The 19,112-nt window shown below is 36.4% G+C and overlaps 1 protein-coding gene across 1 annotated transcript in view; it reads right to left on the bottom strand.

Annotated features, from left to right (window-relative positions):
- The window catches only part of LOC136028800 (papilin-like), a 387,506-nt gene that overhangs the window by 296,489 nt on the left and 71,905 nt on the right, over positions 1-19,112 (bottom strand). Inside the window, exons 5-6 of the mRNA XM_065706703.1 lie at positions 6,071-6,153; positions 1,355-1,505 (exon numbers count right to left, since the gene is read on the bottom strand). Of these exons, the coding sequence (XP_065562775.1) occupies positions 1,355-1,505; positions 6,071-6,153 (234 nt within the window). The remainder of the gene's footprint in view (positions 1-1,354; positions 1,506-6,070; positions 6,154-19,112) is intronic.

Here is a 19,112-nt window from a genome sequence, read left to right as displayed (position 1 = left end):
AAACTACTTAGGGGGATTGACCCCTCCCCCCACAAAAAAATTGGCTGACTCGTAAAAATGTAGCAAAATGAATATCAACAAACGATTGATGCGTTTTTATTTCTTTCGTAGCCTCCCCTCCTCCGATTTTTTTATTTTGCAATCCCCCTCCCCAAAAAAAATCCTGGATGTGAGATGCCTCCTTGTGTATTTGCATTACCCTGACAATAACATCTCATTATTATAACTACTGATCCCTAAATGGGATTATTTTCGGCTGGTGTTTAATTTTTGATGCAAGAATTTCGTTGTTAAGGTGAACCCTCCTTGTATCCTCCAGCTATCTGTTAATAAGAAAAGGAAAACCCTAAGCGTATTTTTTCGTTTTCTTGAGCTCCTGTAAAAGTCGTATTCTTTAACATACCACTTTTTGAATTACGGTAGATAAAATTTAATTTAAGCAATGACATATCTTGGTTTTATTGATGTTTCAGGAACACGCCCATTTTCATCACCCATGATTCTTTAATTTTGATTATTGCAGAATCTACGGTAGCCTATGCGACTTATTGAAAATTCGAAAGAATAATTGAAAAATGGTGAATTGGAATCAATACTTACCAATATAGAGATTTAAAATTTTACCTACTAACTATTTTTCGTTCTTATTGGAAGATACATTTTGTCATATAGTATTGGTTAAAAATTGCATTTTATTCTAACTTCCTTTTGTATATTATGACTATAGTAATTCTAAGCGTGGCATGTTGTACAGTATGCAATTAACAAGAGGACTAAAGGATAGATAATTTTTTTTCAAGTTTTATTAATTACCGTCTTTTTCTTATCTACCGATTAGAAAAACGCATATTTGATTATTTCCAAATTCTAATTATTTTTGTTTGCGAGAAAAGCAGATATAACATATCTTGGAAAAAACGAACTTTTAATTTTTCTGTGAACCAAATAAGCTGATGTGAAATCAGGGGGGGGGGGAAGAATTTGCATTTCATTAAAAAAAATTTCATAAAAAATGTTTTTTTGGTATTTCCATCGAAAAAAGGAAAAGTTACCCCCCCCCCGTGGATCTGAAAAATACATTTCCCCTCTTCATAACTTCGTTAAATGAAGTCACTGAATATTGATACTCTGGAAAAAGGATTGAACTAAATAATTGAACAAATTTCAATTAAGTCGGAGATCTATAAGCATCACTTTGACAAAAAGCCCCATGTACTACCTTTTAAATTGCTGCATAAGTTACTTTCATGCAAACAACGGCACTCTGAAGATGCTTAATTGTGATTTGAAAAGTGTGATTCAAACTGTAGCAGAGAAATTGGCGGTGCTTAAGCATACAGTAACGATTACTTACCAAGCAATTCCCATCAACACAAATATCGTCCTTTTCATCATCGCAGGGAGTGCCATCTATAACACGAGATCTATGCCGGTAGTAGAAGCGTTCACCACGTGGCATACAATTAAGCTCACACTTGTTTGGTGCACGAGTATACGGTATCCAACTACGAATGAACATAATACATAAGTACATAAAACAAAATCTTGGAAATCCACTCTAAAAAATTTTGACCAGGTACGTTACACTGGATTTTTTTCGAGGCAAAATACAAGAAAACATAATTAAAATCTTAAGAATCTCAAAGTTTAAGGAGAGAGGGCCTACCCCCCTCCTAAAAGCCAGGGACTCAGACACACAAGAACTGAATTCTGAATAGGCCTGCAATATTTTAGTTCTAGTTGACTTTTTAAGTAACCAAAAAATTGGAGACCAACTAGGCCTCGCATGCATTAATTCAAAAACGTTCAGAAATTAAATATAAAACCAAGTTTTTTTTTAACTGCAAGTAAGGAGCGACATTAAAACTTAAAACGAATAGATATTGTTCCGTATACGAAAGGGGTTGTCCCCTCCTCAACACCTCGCTCTTTACGCTAAAGTTTTTTAATTGGTTTAAAAAGTAGAGTTGTCACAGAGTCAAACTTTAGCGTAAAAAGTGGGGCGTTGATGTGGGGACAACCCCTTTCATATACGGAATAGATTCTGTTCGTTTTAAGTTTTAATGTCGCTCCTTACTTGCAGTTCGAAAAACTTGTTTTTTTGTAATCACATAAAAATCATAGTTATGAAGCTGCATCAAGTGTAAATAAATGCTAAGATTGGCCGGAAAATAACACAAACAAATTATTGATTATATCGGCCATTATTTCACAAAATTTGAACTTTAGCGTAAAGAGCGAGGTATTGAAGAGGGAGTGAAATTCCTCATATACGTAATATGAGGGGTTCGTCCCCTCGTCAATACCTCGGTTTTTACATTAAAGTTCGAATTTTGTTCTAATTGCTTCAAAATGACCCCTGAACCACAAACGCCGTTTAATCAGAATAAATAGCTCTTTTAAAATTACTATAAGTACTTTTGCGTAAACAGCGAGGTACTGACGAGGGGACAAATCCTCTAATATACGTAATAATTTCTGTTCGTTTCATATTTTATTGTTACTCCTTACTTTCAGTTGACTAAACTTGTTTTTTTTATTTAATTTCTGATCGTTTTTTAAATAATGCCCGGATATTCAGCTGGGAAAGCAGGGATGAAAAATCCCTCCATGGACAGATCCTCCCATGTAACCCAATCCCCCCGACCCCCCATCAAAAGAGATACCCCCCAAAAACGTCTGTATACTTACCAATAACCCGTACTATATTTAAACAATGGGCAAAGTTCATAACTTGCAGCCGTTCCCTCGGGGACTATGGGGGATTAAGTCGTCCGGACTTATGATCTGGATCTGGTCGGAATTTGAAATTAGAACTTTAAAGCACAAGATCCTTCTAAATATCAAATTTCATTAAGATCTGGTCACTCTTTCGTAAGTTACAAATACGTTATTTTTTCTTATTTTTCGGAATTACCCCCCCCCCCAATAGAGCGGATCCGTTCCAATTATGTAAATTACGTATGTAAGACTTCTGCTTATTTTTCCCACCAAGTTTCATCCCGATCCCTCTAATCTAAGCGTTTTCCGTGATTTTAGGTTCCCCCACCCCCAAACTTCCCCCAATGTCACCAGATCCGGTAAGGATTTAAAGAAAGAGCTTTGGGACATGATCCGATCACCCGTTCGTAAGTTAAAAACACCTCATTTTTTCTAATTTATCAGAATTAACCCCTCCCCCAACTACCCCAAAGAGAGCGGATCCGTTCCGGTTATGTCAATCATGTATCTAGGACTTGTGCTTATTTTTCCCACCAAGTTTCATCCCGATCCCTCCACTCTAAGTGTTTTCCAAGTTTTCGGTTTCCCCCTCCCAACTACCTCCCCCCAAATGTCACCAGATTCGGTCGAGATTTAAAATAAGAGCTCTGAGACACGATATACTTCTAAATATCAAATTTCATTGAGATCTGATCACCCGTTCGTAAGCTAAAAATATCTAATTTTTTCTAATTTTTCAGAAATAACCCCCCCCCCCCCAACTACCCCAAAGAGAGCGGATCCGTTCCGTTTATGTCAATCATATATCTAGGACTTGTGTTTATTTTTCCCACCAAGTTTCATCCCGATCCCTCCGCTCTAAGTGTTTTCAAAGTTTTAGTTTTCCCCTCCCAAATCCCCCCAACTGTCACCAGATCCGGTCAGGAATTAAATAAGAGCTCTAAGACACGATATCCTTCTAAATATTAAATTTCATTGAGATCCGATCACCGTTCGTAAGTTAAAAATACCTCATTTTTTCTAATTTTTCAGAATTACCCCCCCAAACTACCCCAAAGAGAGCGGATCCGTTCCGATTATGTCAATCATGTATCTGGGACTTGTGCTTATTTTTCCCATCAAGTTTCATCCCGATCCCTCCACTCTAAGTGTTTTCCCAGATTTTAGGTTTACCCTCCAACTTCCCCCAATGTCATCAGATCCGGTCGGGATTTGAAATAAGAGCTCTGAAACACAATATCATTCCAAATATCAAATTTCATTAAGATCCCATCACCCGCTCATAAGGTAAAAATACTTCATTTTTTCCGAATTAACCGGCCTCCCACTCCCCCAGATGGTCAAATCGGGAAAACGACTATTTCTAATTTAATCTTGTCCGGTCCCTGATACGCTTGCCAAATTTCATCGTCCTAGCTTACCTGGAAGTGCCTAAAGTAGCAAATTTGCGATTGCTATATGTCACTTGGTTAATACTATATGTCACTTGGTTAAGACATTAAAAAGCAACAACAAAATCTGTTTTTCACTAATCATAATAAAACTCCAAATACGTGCTTGTTGAATTTGAGGATTGCTATTGAAAAGAATGACTTTTTTGTCAAACTTGAACTAAATAGAAATTACCCAATATATGAAAGGCCGTTCCTTTCCCTTCAATCCCCACTCTTTACGCTAAAGTTTATTTGGGTTTTACTGAAAGAGAGACTGACAAATACAGTTGGTGTGTAAGTATTTTATCGTTCAGCCTACCCTTCACACGTTTGAACGTTAAACCGAGTAAAAGAACTAATAGCTGTTTATTTTATTTAGCTTTTGGAGGAATTTGAACCCCCCATTCTAAATTATTTATAGACCCCTAAAATGTAACAAAAATGCATATAAACAAATTTTTTATACATTTTTTAATATCTTTGAACCCCCTTCCCCGAATAAAAATCCTGGATTTAGTCTAGCTGAAAAGAAAGGTTCACTTCAAATCCTTTTTTATTAGTAGTTCAAAATATTTATATGCTTGACAGGGTCAATTATTAAGAAATAAAAAAGAATGAAAAGGCACCTGCCGAGTTAGGGGTTTTATATGACAGCCTGCGCGTCTAGCCTTGCGGTTAAACCTTCAAGAATGAGAGGAATTTTTGTTGAAAAAGAATTTGGTTGGAAGAGAAAAAGTTGATTACAAGCAACAGGGAAGTCTGGAAAGTGCAAAGGAATTCAAGCTGTCGAGGATCTTGTATCTTATATGTAAAAGAACCTAAGAACTCATTAAGAAATTGTTCCTCAGAATGTTATTCTAGGACTATAAAAGAGGGATAAATGTTGAAGTATTTCCTTGTTATATAGCACACACTCGAGGATGTATATCGCGAACATGAGACAATAACCGGTTTTCAAACCAGACAATTAGCTTCTGCTCGGTAGGAAACAAGATTGTAGCTATATTTTAATTAAATATGTAGCTGTTATTTTGGTTAGGTTAGTTTAGGTGGCGTACTTAATATAATGCGGCATGGGCAGCCCACCCCCCATCCCCTCCCCTCCTTCCATAATTCTTTGTCGTAGTTTCCATAATTTTTTCTACACTATGATACTTTCGTCATTTTTTGGTATATTTTCTTGTGATTAACCTAACTTCAATTCTTGGGTATGTGGTATATAACAAGGAAGTACCAATGATGCTATACGGAAAAAAAATTAAAGAAAATAAAAGAAAAACTCGATGAAGTATTGTGAATAATAAAAAAAAATTGGTGCTTGTATGATATACCCCCATCCACTCAATTTGATCATTCATTGACGCATTGTCAACCGGGTTTTTTCGTTAGTTTCTTTCAGCTTAGAGTGGGAAGACAAAGATAAGTGACAGAATAGATGGAAAATATATGATTCGGGCTATTTATTTGCACATTAGAGGGGTGGGGCGAGGGTAAAGTGTTTAGTCAGTGTGAAGTTAGAGAACAATTCTTACTACATAATGTTCATAATAATTTTTCCTAACACACTAGGCATGCAGACCCGCTATAGTTTATCCCCCCCCCCCTAATGTGTAAATATATAGCCCAAACCTGTATATTTTTATCATACTTAGGTATATTAGGATTGAGCGTCAGAGGAACAGATTCTACTTAGATGAAGAACATTAGGTCTGGGGTACATTATACAAGTACCAAATAAATAAACAATAAATATATAAAGTAATAAAAGAAATAAAAAGGAACGAGAACATATACTATCACTTCTCCCTGACGAATGGCTCCGGTTCAAAGTAAATTCAAACAAAAATCCCAAAATATTCTCAATTAGGAAAAAAATATTATAAAAAGAAACGAGAAACCAGATGGTGGGTACTTACTCATAGTATTTCCCTTCAAATGGAACTGAGTTATATCTTGCACACTGTTCCGACCGGAAATCCAAAGAACCCTCAGGGCAATCCTTTAAAAAAAGGTGATCGTTAGTATCATCGTGCCTGCTTTTTAATTACTACCCTATAGACAATATCGCTCATTCTTTAAAATCACGATTTACGAAAAAAAAGTTTTTTGACAACACGGCACTTAGAAGAAGATGGACCCCCCAAAAAAACACGTAAACAGAAAGGCCAGTTATCATAGTTAAACAACAATCATGGTTGCGGCCGCCGCATCAGTGTTGACTAAGTAAAGAGGGATGCGTTCTGATAAGTAAAAAGTACACTGTTCTAAGCACAAATCATCCTCAGTGAACCACATATGACATTTGAGCCTTTTGGTGGCTTGAACCACCAGTAACCCCAATCACTGTTCGTTTTAAGCTTTACTTTATTATTATCAAAAGCTTTTGGCAGTGTCTGTTCGTTTTGGTAATTATTTTCCCATTCACAGTGATATACATTATTTTCAAGTTTTTGCCAGGTTACATTTACTCCTGCATATAATTTCTTTCTTTTTTTCAAGTTTGACTGATTATGCAACTTATCTTGGCTCGTTTAGGTTTGATGTCACTCTTTACTTTCCATTGAAGCACCTTTTCAGGAAAACGCTTCTCAAATCAATTACAAGTAAAGACATTTCAAGTAATTTAGGTTTCCCCTAGGATGTTGGAAATTTCCTAAGGGGGTGGGCATAGGCTCGAAAAACGTCAATTTCTAGGGTATTAATAAAAATTCCTTCTATTGGCAACTGCTGTTATATATTTTTCTGTTTTAATTGGGGGACATACCTTGTTGGCTATTCCAACATACACCCTTCCCTAAATACAACCTGTCCATCATGCATTTATTTCGTTCGATACTGCAGAGACATCTATCGTTTGGCATGATTGGTTTTGGGAAGGCATACTGCCGCTGCTTTAAATATATATGTGTTTTACCTTCAAAAGACATGCTCATCTAAAAAAAATTAAAACGAGAACAAAAATGAATAAAAAAACATGATAGGGTGTATGCACCTTATGGTGCATATCCTAATTTGACTGTTGATTGTTAATTATGGTGCATATCCTAATTTATCCTAATTTGAATTCTATGTTCATTCTCTTCCATTTTCTGTTATATAAATTATTTATCCATTTTCTCTTTTTATCTGTCCAACAATCATGAAAGACAGATTCTCTTTCACCAACTACTTGTTCAAAGTCGAATAAGGCCGAAATTTATTGGTGAGGTGCCAAATTTCCCTTTTAATTAAATTTGTACTACGGGCCTATTTAATTTAGGAATTAGGGATTTCATTTTGCTACCCATTGTCAGAGTGCACTTAAACAGTTTAACATAGTTTTCGCATTTAGTAAAGAGCTATGTTTTTCCCACAAATTACTTATTTTTTCCCGACCTCATCACATAGCAAGGGTGATCATAGTTAGTTGGAAAATGGCTCATTTGATCGTAAATTCTGAGACCTAGGCTAATGCATTTCCCAATAACAATAATGATCAGAGGGCATTATACCTTTCAATCTCTTCATGTCTAATACAAAGACTTGATTTTAATAATAAATTAAATCAAAAACATATTTTTTCAACTGAAAGTAAGGAGCAACATTAAAACTGAAAAAGAACAGAAATTATTCCGTATATGAGGGGGGTTACTCCTCCACAACACCCCGCTCTTTACGCTGAAGTTTTTGCCAAAAAAAGTTCTTTTTTTTAAAAAAAGGCTTCTTATAATTCTAATTAAACGAACACAGTGTTTCAAGAGTCGTTCTTAAGCAATCGGTAGAGAATTTAAACTTTATCGTAAAGAGCGAGATACACGCATCATTATATACGTAGCATAATATCCGCATCAATTTCTGTTTTTTAAGTTTTAATGTTGCTTCTTAGTTTTAGTTGAAAACTTGTGTTTTTATATTTAATTTCTGATCCTTTTTTGAATAATGCCAGGAAATTCTGGCAGCTCCTCCACGGAAGAATCCCTCCTCCCCAAGGATTTATTCTCTAGACTATTCAATCCTTGTGAAAATTTACCCCAGACAACTACGCTTTACATCTCCTCGAGTTAAGTTGAGTCGGCAGTGAGAAAGCAAGACATAAGAAGAATTTTGTATGGAAATTCTGATAAATTCCCCCGAAAAATTCACTCCCTGGAAACATGCTTCCCCATCGAAAATAATCCCAGTGGAAAATTCCACCAGCAGCAAATGCCCCCACCCTAAAAATGTATGCATACTTCCCAATAACAAATACTACACGTAAACAATGGGCAAATTTTATAACTTAAAAGATCTTTTCCCAGGGGCTGTGGGAAGGTCGTGATATTCCCAAAAGCATATTTATTCGGCCTTTCAACTATGCTGAACAAAATGGCTATCTCAACATTTTGATCGGACGATTTTGAGAAAAAAGGGGCGTGGAAGGGGGCCTAGTTGCTCTCATTCTTGGACACATTTTACAATTTAAACACAGAATTTAGTCTTCAACAGAACGTAAATGATAATTTGCCTTTTCAAGCGTTTAAGAGGGCTCCAATACTACAATTAATTGCATTAATTAATCCTCTAATTGATCATTTGCATTAATTTATTATCTAATTCATAATTAGAGAAAAAAAACATTCTCATGGAAACACCATTTAGAAATGCCTTCAAGGCTTCAATTCAACAATACTGGTATGTACGAAGGGATTCTTTCAGGGGGGTGAGCAATAATAAAAAATTGATAATTCGAATAATAAGTACCCACACATTCAAAACAATACAATTCAGGGTGAGTGGCCCCCAACGCCTGCGTACATCCCTGAAACAAAAGTTGATAACTTCGAAGACCACACTGCCTTTCCATGACGAAAGTATAACAGTTCAAAATAGGGATGAAACCTTTTAATCGACAGTGAACAGATATATATATTTTTTTTTACTGGATATTTCGAACACATATACAGTGTTCATTATCAGCAGTGTTCATATACACTTTATATGTGTTCGGAATATCCAGTTAAAAATTTCTTTATATCTGTTCATTGTCGATTAAAATGTTTCATCCCTATTTTAAACTGTTATACTTTCGAAACAAAAGTTGGTCTTCAGTGACCATTCATGAATACTAACTGACCAATCAAGAGCGACTTCAGTCATGCTAGGCAATGATTGATATCCTATGTGAAATGCGTTTCTGGATCTTTACATGGCAATTGAAATTTCGGAAGGTTTAATTCTCCACAGCAGATTATGTTGTTGGGCTGATGGGTAGCGGTTGAGTGCTTTTTCGGTATGCAAGCCAGTTTCCGCTCACAAGCAATTCTGTAAAGAGCTGTCAACGCATTTCGTCCCACAAAAGTACGTCTGAAATTGTGTATAACCCAAACAGGCAACTACTTCCATATATGTTTCTACTGTACCCTAAACTCTGTTTGAAGACCCAAACTAAAATGTTTCTGAGAAAAATGCGACTCTGGATATATTGGCCTACCTATTCAAGAGTCGCAGAGAAATGCAATTAATTCAAACACCAGACCAAGGCTGTATTGTGGGGAGGGGTTGGGGGATTATAACCCCACATTCCCGAACAAAATTCCTGGATACGGCCCTGCGCCAGACCCATGAGGAGTAATTATCGTTCCGAGGTACATAAAAAGGTTGGAAGCCTTCTGACCCCCCCTCCCCAGAAAAATACAGACTTCTATGATTTTCTTCACATTTTTTATGATCTTCATAGAACTCGTCAATTTTGGTTTCAATTTTTAAATTTGTCCCGTTGAATGTTTGTATCTTTGGCTGTTAAATCTTTGCGCACCTAACTTTGGGTTGGTACCCCCCATGGCCTTGCGCTGTTCCAATCTATTATAGTTACGAGATATGTGTTCATCTATATTTTTCATCTAAATTATAGATAAATATTAGTATAATATCATCTATAAGTCTATATTTCTATAGATCTATAAATAATATTAGAAAAGTATTTTTCATCTAAATTTTAGAAAAATATAGATATGCATCTATATATTATTCATATATATATTATTCATATATACATCTATATATATATTATTCTATATATTATTTATTATATATCTATTCATCTATATATTATACATCTATATTTTAGTAGGATATGAGCCTATAAGATTTGAAGACAAATCGTGATTAGGAACGTACTATAAATTCCCCCAAAAATTACAACACATTACACTTTCGACATTTTGTTGGTCTTGCAAATACTACTACTACTACTACTAATAACTCACTGCAGCACCAAGCCGCCTGAGGCCAACACAGCTACGCACGCTCCTCCTCCAACCTAATCTATTTAAAGCCTCCCTCTTTACACCCTCCCAGGAAGTTCCCATTTCCTTTAAATCCTTATTTATGACATCCTCCCAACCCAGACAAGGACGACCTGCTTTCCGTGTAGCCCCAGACGGTTGGCCAAAAAGGACAATCTTCGGTAATCTGTCATCCTTCATCCGTAGAACGTGGCCTAGCCATCTCAACCTTTCTTTCATTATAGCCCTAGAAAGCGGGATTGAACCACACTTTTCGTACAACCTACTGTTTGAAATACGGTCAGTCAGCCGGGTACCCAGAACAATCCGTAGGCAATTTCTCTGGAAAACATCTAGTAAATTTTCATCTGCTTTTCGGAGTGTCCATGCTTCAGAGCCATATTTGACCACTGTCATCACTGTAGCTTCCAATATTCTAATCTTGGTTTGTAGGCTTATCTTTCTATTCTTCCAAACTTTTTTTAACTGTGAAAAAAAACCCTGAGCTTTAGCTATTCTACTTTTAACATCTTCACTGCTCCCACCATCTTTACTAATAATACTACCAAGGTAACTGAAGCTCCCAACCTGATCAATCTTTTCGTTACCTAAGGTCACCTGTTCATCTTCACTTATTCCTAACCTTAGTGACTTAGTCTTCTTAACATTAATTTTCAAGCCTATTTTAGCACCCTGAACTCGTAAAACCTCTAAAAATTCATTCATTTTGCTCACACTTTCATCTAATATGCTTAAATCATCAGCATAATCTAAGTCCAGGAGCGTTCTTCCTCCCCATTTGATTCCATGGTCTCCAATTGCCTTTACTGTGCTCCTTAAGACGAAGTCCATCAAAATGATCCATATAAAGGGGGATAGAACACAACCCTGCTTAACTCCTGATTTAATACAAAACCAGTTGCTAACCTCATTTCCTACCTTAACCGCAGCAGTATTATTCTCGTACATAGCGCAAATCACTTTAATGTATTTTTCTGGTATACCATATAACGATAAGACCTTTGTTAACGCTGTTCTATCAACAGAATCGAAAGCTTGCTCATAATCGATAAAACTAAGGACCAAAGGTGTTTGACAACGAAGGGACTTCTCAATTATTAACCTAAGAGTGAAAACATGGTCGACACATCCTCTACCTTTTCTAAAACCGCATTGTTCTTCCCTTAAAACTTTGTCTACAGCATGTCTCAGTCTAAAAAGTATCATATTACTCAGTAATTTGCTACCTACAGAGACCAGACTAATGCCTCGATAATTCCGACATTCACTCTTGTCACCTTTCTTATACAGTGGTTTAATTAAGGTTTTCCTAAAATCATTGGGTACTTCCCCTTTTTCAAAAATCATGTTCATAATCTTCAGTAGCTTATTCCTAACCTCAGAGCCACCATATTTAAGGAACTCATTAATCATACTATCAGCACCTGGGGCCTTATTATTTTTTAATCCTTCTAGTACTGTCGCTAATTCTTCCTCACTAAACAAATCTTCCTTCACATCCAAGGTATCACAAACTTTTTCATTTTCATCTATATCTTTTCCTGCAACTGTATCTCGGTTTAGCACATTCTCAAAATGTTCCACCCATCTTTCTTTAACTTTTTCCTTATCACTAATTGTGACCCCATTTCTATCTTTAACTGGGACTAGTCCGGATCGGCTACTCCCTTTCAATTTATTAACATGCCAGTATAATATTTTACTATTATGCCGTCTAGCTGCATCTTCCAGATCCTCAGCAATTTTATCCATCGCCTCCATTTCACATCTCCTTAGTTCATATTTTAATGCTTTCTCCACTTTCTTTACATTCCTTTTGTTTTCATACGACCTATCGCTCAGATAATTCTTATACAAACCCCTTCTACTCTCTATTAAACCTAAAGCTTTTTCACTAATATTCCTAGTTGCTATCTTAGCACTCTTCCCTAGGACACCATCAGCAACTTCACAAATTGTTTTTCTGAAATTATTCCATCCATCTTCCACATTGTCAAATTTTAAACCCTCAAGTTTAGTACTCAACTGTTCCTGGAATTTTTTTCTCAAATTTTCATCCTGAAGTCTACCAACATCATAACTTTCCGGGAGGGAGTTACTCTTCCGAAATTTCAGCTTTAAATTAACCTTAGACACTACTAGATGGTGATCTTTACTTTTAACATCAATAACGGCACTCCTATACACACTAGTATCTTGTATTGATCCTGCTAGTCTTCTGTTTACAATAACATAATCAATAAGGTTTGCTGTCTTACCATCACGTGAATACCATGTCAACTTATGGGCCATTTTGTGACCAAACACCGTATTGGTTATAACTAGGTTGTTATACCTACAAAATTGCAAAAGCCTATAGCCATTACTGTTTTCTTTTCCTACACCAAAATTACCTAGGCTAGGATACCATCTATCCCTATTTCTACCAACCTGGGCATTAAAATCTCCTAGCAAAAACACCATATTTCTACCTGGTACCCTGTCTATTTGCTCCTGTAACTGTAAGTAAAATTCATCTGAGTCACTAGTATCTCCATCAGTTGGTTCAATGGGGGCATATACTACTATAACTGATACCCTAAACTTTTTAGTCATAAAATGAGCAATTAGTATTCTATTATTAATACCTTCCCAGCCTAAACAAGACTTAGCAGCTTCCTTATTCATCATGAGCCCTACTCCCTGTCTATGTACCCCATCCTTCCTTCCTGAGTAAACAAATTCTATGTCACCTAATTTCATGCTTCCTACCCCTGGGATATGAGTTTCTGAAACTCCTAATAAATCCAGTTCAAACCGTCTGAATTCGTCAGTCAAAATGTCGATGCGATAGTCATTTTTTAACGTCGTAACATTCCAAGTTCCAATTTTCATGTTCTTTAAATCTTTGAAATTATTTTGGCCTCAAGAAAAGCAGTGATCCCGGATACCAGTGCAGGATGGGGACCAACATATCTTCTCAAGTCTACACCGAAGCGCTTAAGCCGGCTTAGAACCGGACAGCAAGAAGTCCCTGGGACCTCCAGTAAGTTGGAGGCTTTGTGCAATCCTGGGCCCATCTTGGTCACAACATGGTTTTCAGCACTTGGCGATGCTCTTCTATCAACAAGAGTCGAAATCCTGCACAGACAGTCCCAAGCCTATTACCTCCGACTCATTATATATTCATGCCTACAAATATTATGCTACTACGGGGAGGCAGCCCATAGTAGATAAATTAGCTAGGAAGAGGTTTTTCAGCCCGAAAACGCCCATCAAAACAAACCAAGCCCAGAAAATTATCCAATAATCAGAATCCCGTACGAGTGCTGTGTTGTTTACTAGGCTATAATTTCCTCGAGGGGCGCCACTCCTCAAGTGGGAAAAATTGACCGCAAGTTTCCCAGTCTTGCAGGTACCCCGAAAGGGTCGAGGCAGCCCTTTACAGAGGCCGTTGTCCATAAATCTGGATCTTACGCCCTGCCGCAGTTGTCCTCCTATAGAGGATCCTCCCACGATGGTGTTCTGCTTCACCATGCAATTTAACCCATTACTGGGAGAAGGTTTGTAACTCATCTGACGCGTGAACACGGCAGTTGGCCCTGCTGAGTGTACATTTGAGGGGCCTTCTTCCTCCTCCACCTGAAATTATGACCCCCAGGGGAGGGTAGGGTAAACACTTTTATGGTCCTCTTCCGAATTGTGGCCTCCGACAAAGCAAGATACTGCCATAAGAGCAAGAGGTACTTTTGTTAAGAGAAATCCATCCATCCATTTCAATAATAATACCCCTCCCCGTCCACCCTAAATTTTGTAGTAAATATGTTATAGCAGATTTGTTCAGCAAAATTACTTTTCGTCATAGCCTAAATCTTGAATTAAAAGTTAAATTCTGTCAAAAATTGTAATTAAAATTTCAAATTTTTTATTCTTAAGCAGAAAACTGAAAAATCGGGACCCTAAAGTTAATTTATAATTACTAAAACTTGCAATTTATCAGCAAAAAAATATGTTTATGGAACCTGCCGGTCCCCCACATCGTATCTGGTTAGACCTGGGCATGGTTTGAAAAACGATCAGAAATAAAATACAAAAATAAATATTTTTTTCAAACTAAAAGTAAGAATCAACATTAAAACTTAAATGGAATAGGAATTAGTCCGTATATGAGGGGGGCTGGCCTTTATATCTTCAACCCCTCGCTATTTATGCTAAAGTTTGACTTTTTGTCTCAATTCTTTAAGGACGACTACTAAAACGCGATGGTCGTTGAATTGGATTAAGAAGCTTTTTTAAAGCTCAATTGCTGGCAATTCATATCCCAAAGTGGCACCGCAGACGTAGCCAAATTGCGGCAAAAAGTGCTGTCTGCAAGAAAAGTGCTTTAGCATGCCTGCTACCGGTGGACTGTTGTTTTACAGGCATTGTCTCACCCACGGTTTTATCGTTAGTAACGGACAAGACCATATCCAGGACCTTTGTTCGGGGGTCGGGTTATTTTTTTTGGCGGGGTTTTACAAAAAAAACTTTAAAAACGCTTCAAAAATCTGTATTTATGCATGTTTAATACGATTTACGAGATGGACAAATATTCTTTTAGGTAGAGGGTAGAATCCCCTACTCCCTGGATACGGCCTTGATTATGGGGAGTTCTAGTAATTTTTTAGCGATTGCCGTTAGAAAACTCACTGAAAACATTTAGAGCAAAGGCAATATTGTTTATAAAAAAATTGGCAAAGATCGAAAAAACGAAAATTTTCAGTGCGCGCACTTTCGGGCATATATTTTATTGAAGTTAAATAAACTACAAGTTAAATTATTTTTGTTAAAGTCAAAACCATTTTCATAGGTGCCAGTAGCTGATTTGTACTTGCTTATTATTCAGAACACACTCAATAAGTAAAGTTAGGTATCTAATATCACTATGCATTCCTTCTCGTAAGAGTATAAAGTCATGTTGTGTCCCTTGACGCACTGTGTTGTTGTGGGCACCAACCCCTTATCCTGGAAAAATATAATTGCCTCTTTTTCAGTCTTCGGCAAATCCGAAATCTTCATTTCAAAATCCATGTTCAGACACCATCTTCTATCACTATGCGTAGCAAACTAAATTGAGTTTTGTCTTGGTGGCTATGAAACCGGATTTTCTTATAAAATGTACCTGCATCGTAGTTTGTCAAACAGTTCGTGGTAACGTACTGTAGTAAGGAGCGACCCGGCTCAATATTAAACGAAACTCTAAAAAACGGAATTTTGATGCTAAAATATACATCAAAAGAATCAGATTTTCATGCTGATTTTAAATATATAAGTTTCATCAAATTTAGTCTTTTTCATCAAAAGATTTGCCTTATTTTAGAAAATAGGGGAAAACACCCCCTAAAAGTCACAGAATCTTAACGAAAATCACACCATCGCATTCGGCGTATCAGAGACCCCTTTAGCAAAACTTTCAAGCTCCTATCTACAAAAATGTGGAATTTCGTATTTTTTGCCAGAAGACAAATCACGGGTGCGTGTTTATTTGTTTTTTTTTTTTTTTTTTTTCCCAGGGGTCATCGTATCGACCAAGTGGTCCTAGAATGTCGCAAGAGGGCTCATTCTAACGGAGATGAAAAGTTCTACTGCCCTTTTTAAGTGACCAAGAAAATTGGAGGGCATCTAGGCCCCCTCCCACGCTCATTTATTCTCCAAAGTCAACAGATCAAAATTTTGAGATAGCTATTTTGTTCCGCATAGTCAAAAACCATAATTACTATGTCTTTGGGAATGACTTACTCCCCCACAGTCCCTGGGGGAGGGGCTGCAAGTTACAAACTTCGACCAGTGTTTACATATAATAATGGTTATTGGTAAGTGTACAGTCGTTTTCAGGGGATTTTTTTTGGTTTTGGGGGTGGGGTTGAGGGGAGGGGGCTATGTGGGAGGATCTTTCCTTGGAGAAACATGTCATGGGGGAACAGAAATTCAATGAAAAGGGCGCAGGATTTTCTAAAATTACTATAAAAAAAAAACAATGAAAAAATAAACATGGAAAAGTTTTTTCAAATGAAAGTAAAGAGTAGCATTGAAACTTAAAATGAACAGAGATTATTACGCGTATGAGGGGTTCTAAACATACTTTAGCATAAAGAGCGAGGTATTTAGGAGGAGATAAATACCTCACTCTTTATGCTAGAGTATTTTTAGTAATTTCAACTATTTATTCTACGGCCTTTCTGATTCAGGGGTCATTCTTAAAGAATTGGGAAAAAACTTACAATTTAGTGTAAAGAACGAGGCATTAACGAGGGTACAAACCCCCTCATATACATAATAAAAATTAAAGAATATAAAAGTTTGTTAAGTAAGTTAATTCTTAAGTTACGTATATTTTTTACTAATAAGAAAATTCGTTAAAAATTAAATTTTATAGTTGCCTTTTTATGTAACCGAAAATTGCATGGCAACTTCCCCGTCCCTTATTTCTCAAAATCGTCTGATCAAAACTAAGAGAAAGCCATTTAGCCAAAAAAGGAATTAATATGCAAATTTCATTTTAATAATTTATGTGTGGAGAGCCAAAATCAAACATGCATTAATTCAAAAACGTTCAGAAATTAAATAAAAAAACCTAGTTTTTTTAACTGAAAGTAAGGAGCAACATTAAAACTTAAAACGGACAGAAATTACTCCGTATATGAAATGGGTTGTCCACTCCGCAATCCCTGGCTCTTTACGCTAAAGTTTGACTCTTTGCCACAATTCTGCTTTTTAAAACAATTAAAAGCTTTAGCGTAAAGAGCAAGGGATTGCGGAGGGGACAACCCATTTCATATACGGAGTAATTTCTGTTCGTTTTAAGTTTTAATGTTGCTCCTTACTTTCAGTTAAAAAAACTAGGTATTTTTATGTAATTTTACAAAAGAACCTAGCTTCACTTATTGAACGTGTTCTGAATAATACACAAGTGTGGCTGGTTTATTACTTTTTGTTTCTTTAGACAGTTTTCCAAATTCTGTGTTAAATCTGCTATGACTTTCCTCAAAACTTCAGAAATATTTAAGCGAATGAAGAGAATGATTCAGCAGACATTTAATTACCGGAAGAAAAAGAGGCTCTCGTAAGAAACAATTGCTTTTGGCCTGTCACGATGCCCATTGTCTGACTCGAGACTGATTCTAATCAGTAATGTTTCAAAGGGACAGAAACTGTCTTAATGATGGTCATTTTTGCAACTATTATTAAACCAAGAATTTTGCCTTCTGTCTTTTTTAAAAAATTTTAAGAACATTGTCTAAGACAAAGGTTCAAGTATTGTCTACAAGGCCATGTCTAGGGGTAGGGAGTTTTGACCCCCTTCATCAAAAATTTTTTTCCGACTCGTAAAAACTTAACAAAATACATATAAACAAATATTGATGGATTAAAAAAAGATTAACCTCCCTCCCAGACAAAAATCCTGGATACGGCTCTGATTGTCTGTCGAAGATGACCACGGTTGTGTACATCTAACCCTACTTCTACGTCAAATGTAAGTTGCTCCAATGGACCCAACACCAAACCTCTTCTCCAAGACTTATTTCTTGGAATGCAGAAGGGCAAAGGGTATTTTATTGATGATGGTTAAGTTCGGGGGAAGGCACACCCCAAAATAATTTCAAGCACGCTTCCTAGGTGATCTTAGGTGAAGGAAAGAACTTCGTTCACCTAGGATCACGTTAGAGTTCTGCCCAAGATATTATTTTAAAAAATCTGCTAAAACTCGAAATTTAAAGAAGCTTATTCGTTCTAAAATGTGCTGGCAATAATTTTGTTTCAGTGAGAAATGTTGAAGACCAAAATACATTCTTTTTTTGCGCACATCCCCCTTTATGGAGTTTAAGTCCACAATAACTGTCCCGTAAAAAATTTGACAGTGGTTATCTCTGATTAAAGTGTTCACAAGAAGAATTATTGGGGAGGGTTAAAACATTATAGCACTGGGGACTTCTGAAAGTTCCATTGGGAGCATTATAGAGGGGCCTTTCGAGAAATAGTTATCGAAGGGAGGCCTAATTACATAAATTATGCACACTTAATGACGCGTTGCAAGCGCAGTGGAAACTATGCCAAGCATGGCGAGGAGTTCGTTCCTATGGTTTTCCTTTTTATATAACGTCTGTGATGTTTTCTTTATAAGTTTTGCTTTGGCTAGTTTTTCTTGTTTGTTTTTTTCCTATTCATAAAGGGTTCCAGATGTGAAACCAAAACTTTCAGACTTTTATTAATATCAGTTTAGCATTAAAAAGCTTTTCCCCTGTCTTATTAAAAGATGTTTACCCGTTTATAAAATATTTGCGTTACGACCTTAAATCATCTCATTTAAATCCAGGTATCCGCAAAACCCCCTGTAGTGCTTACCCCCCCTTCAGAAAATTTCCTGGTGGCCCTCTTGGTTAATGCAAAGTCCTCTTAACTAAATTTTCTTCTTAGCTAAGAGTATGTTCCATTTATCGGTCACTTACTAAAAATATCATTTTTTAATTCAGATATTATACAAACAGATTAGCTTCACTTATTAAAAATATCTTTTTTTTTAATTCGGATATTATGCAAACAGATTAGCTTCTTGTTAGGAGTCAATAGTCCGTTGTTGACACATTGACAGTTATGAGAGTAAACATGGCATTTCAATTACCGCTACTAATGTATTTGCAAAGCGATAGCTTAACCAGCCTATATTGATTGCCTTCAG

This window comes from Artemia franciscana, chromosome 7 (genome assembly GCF_032884065.1).
Source record: "Artemia franciscana chromosome 7, ASM3288406v1, whole genome shotgun sequence".
Classification (NCBI taxonomy): Eukaryota; Metazoa; Arthropoda; class Branchiopoda; order Anostraca; family Artemiidae; genus Artemia; species Artemia franciscana.
This window is presented reverse-complemented; position numbering and strand designations above follow the sequence as displayed.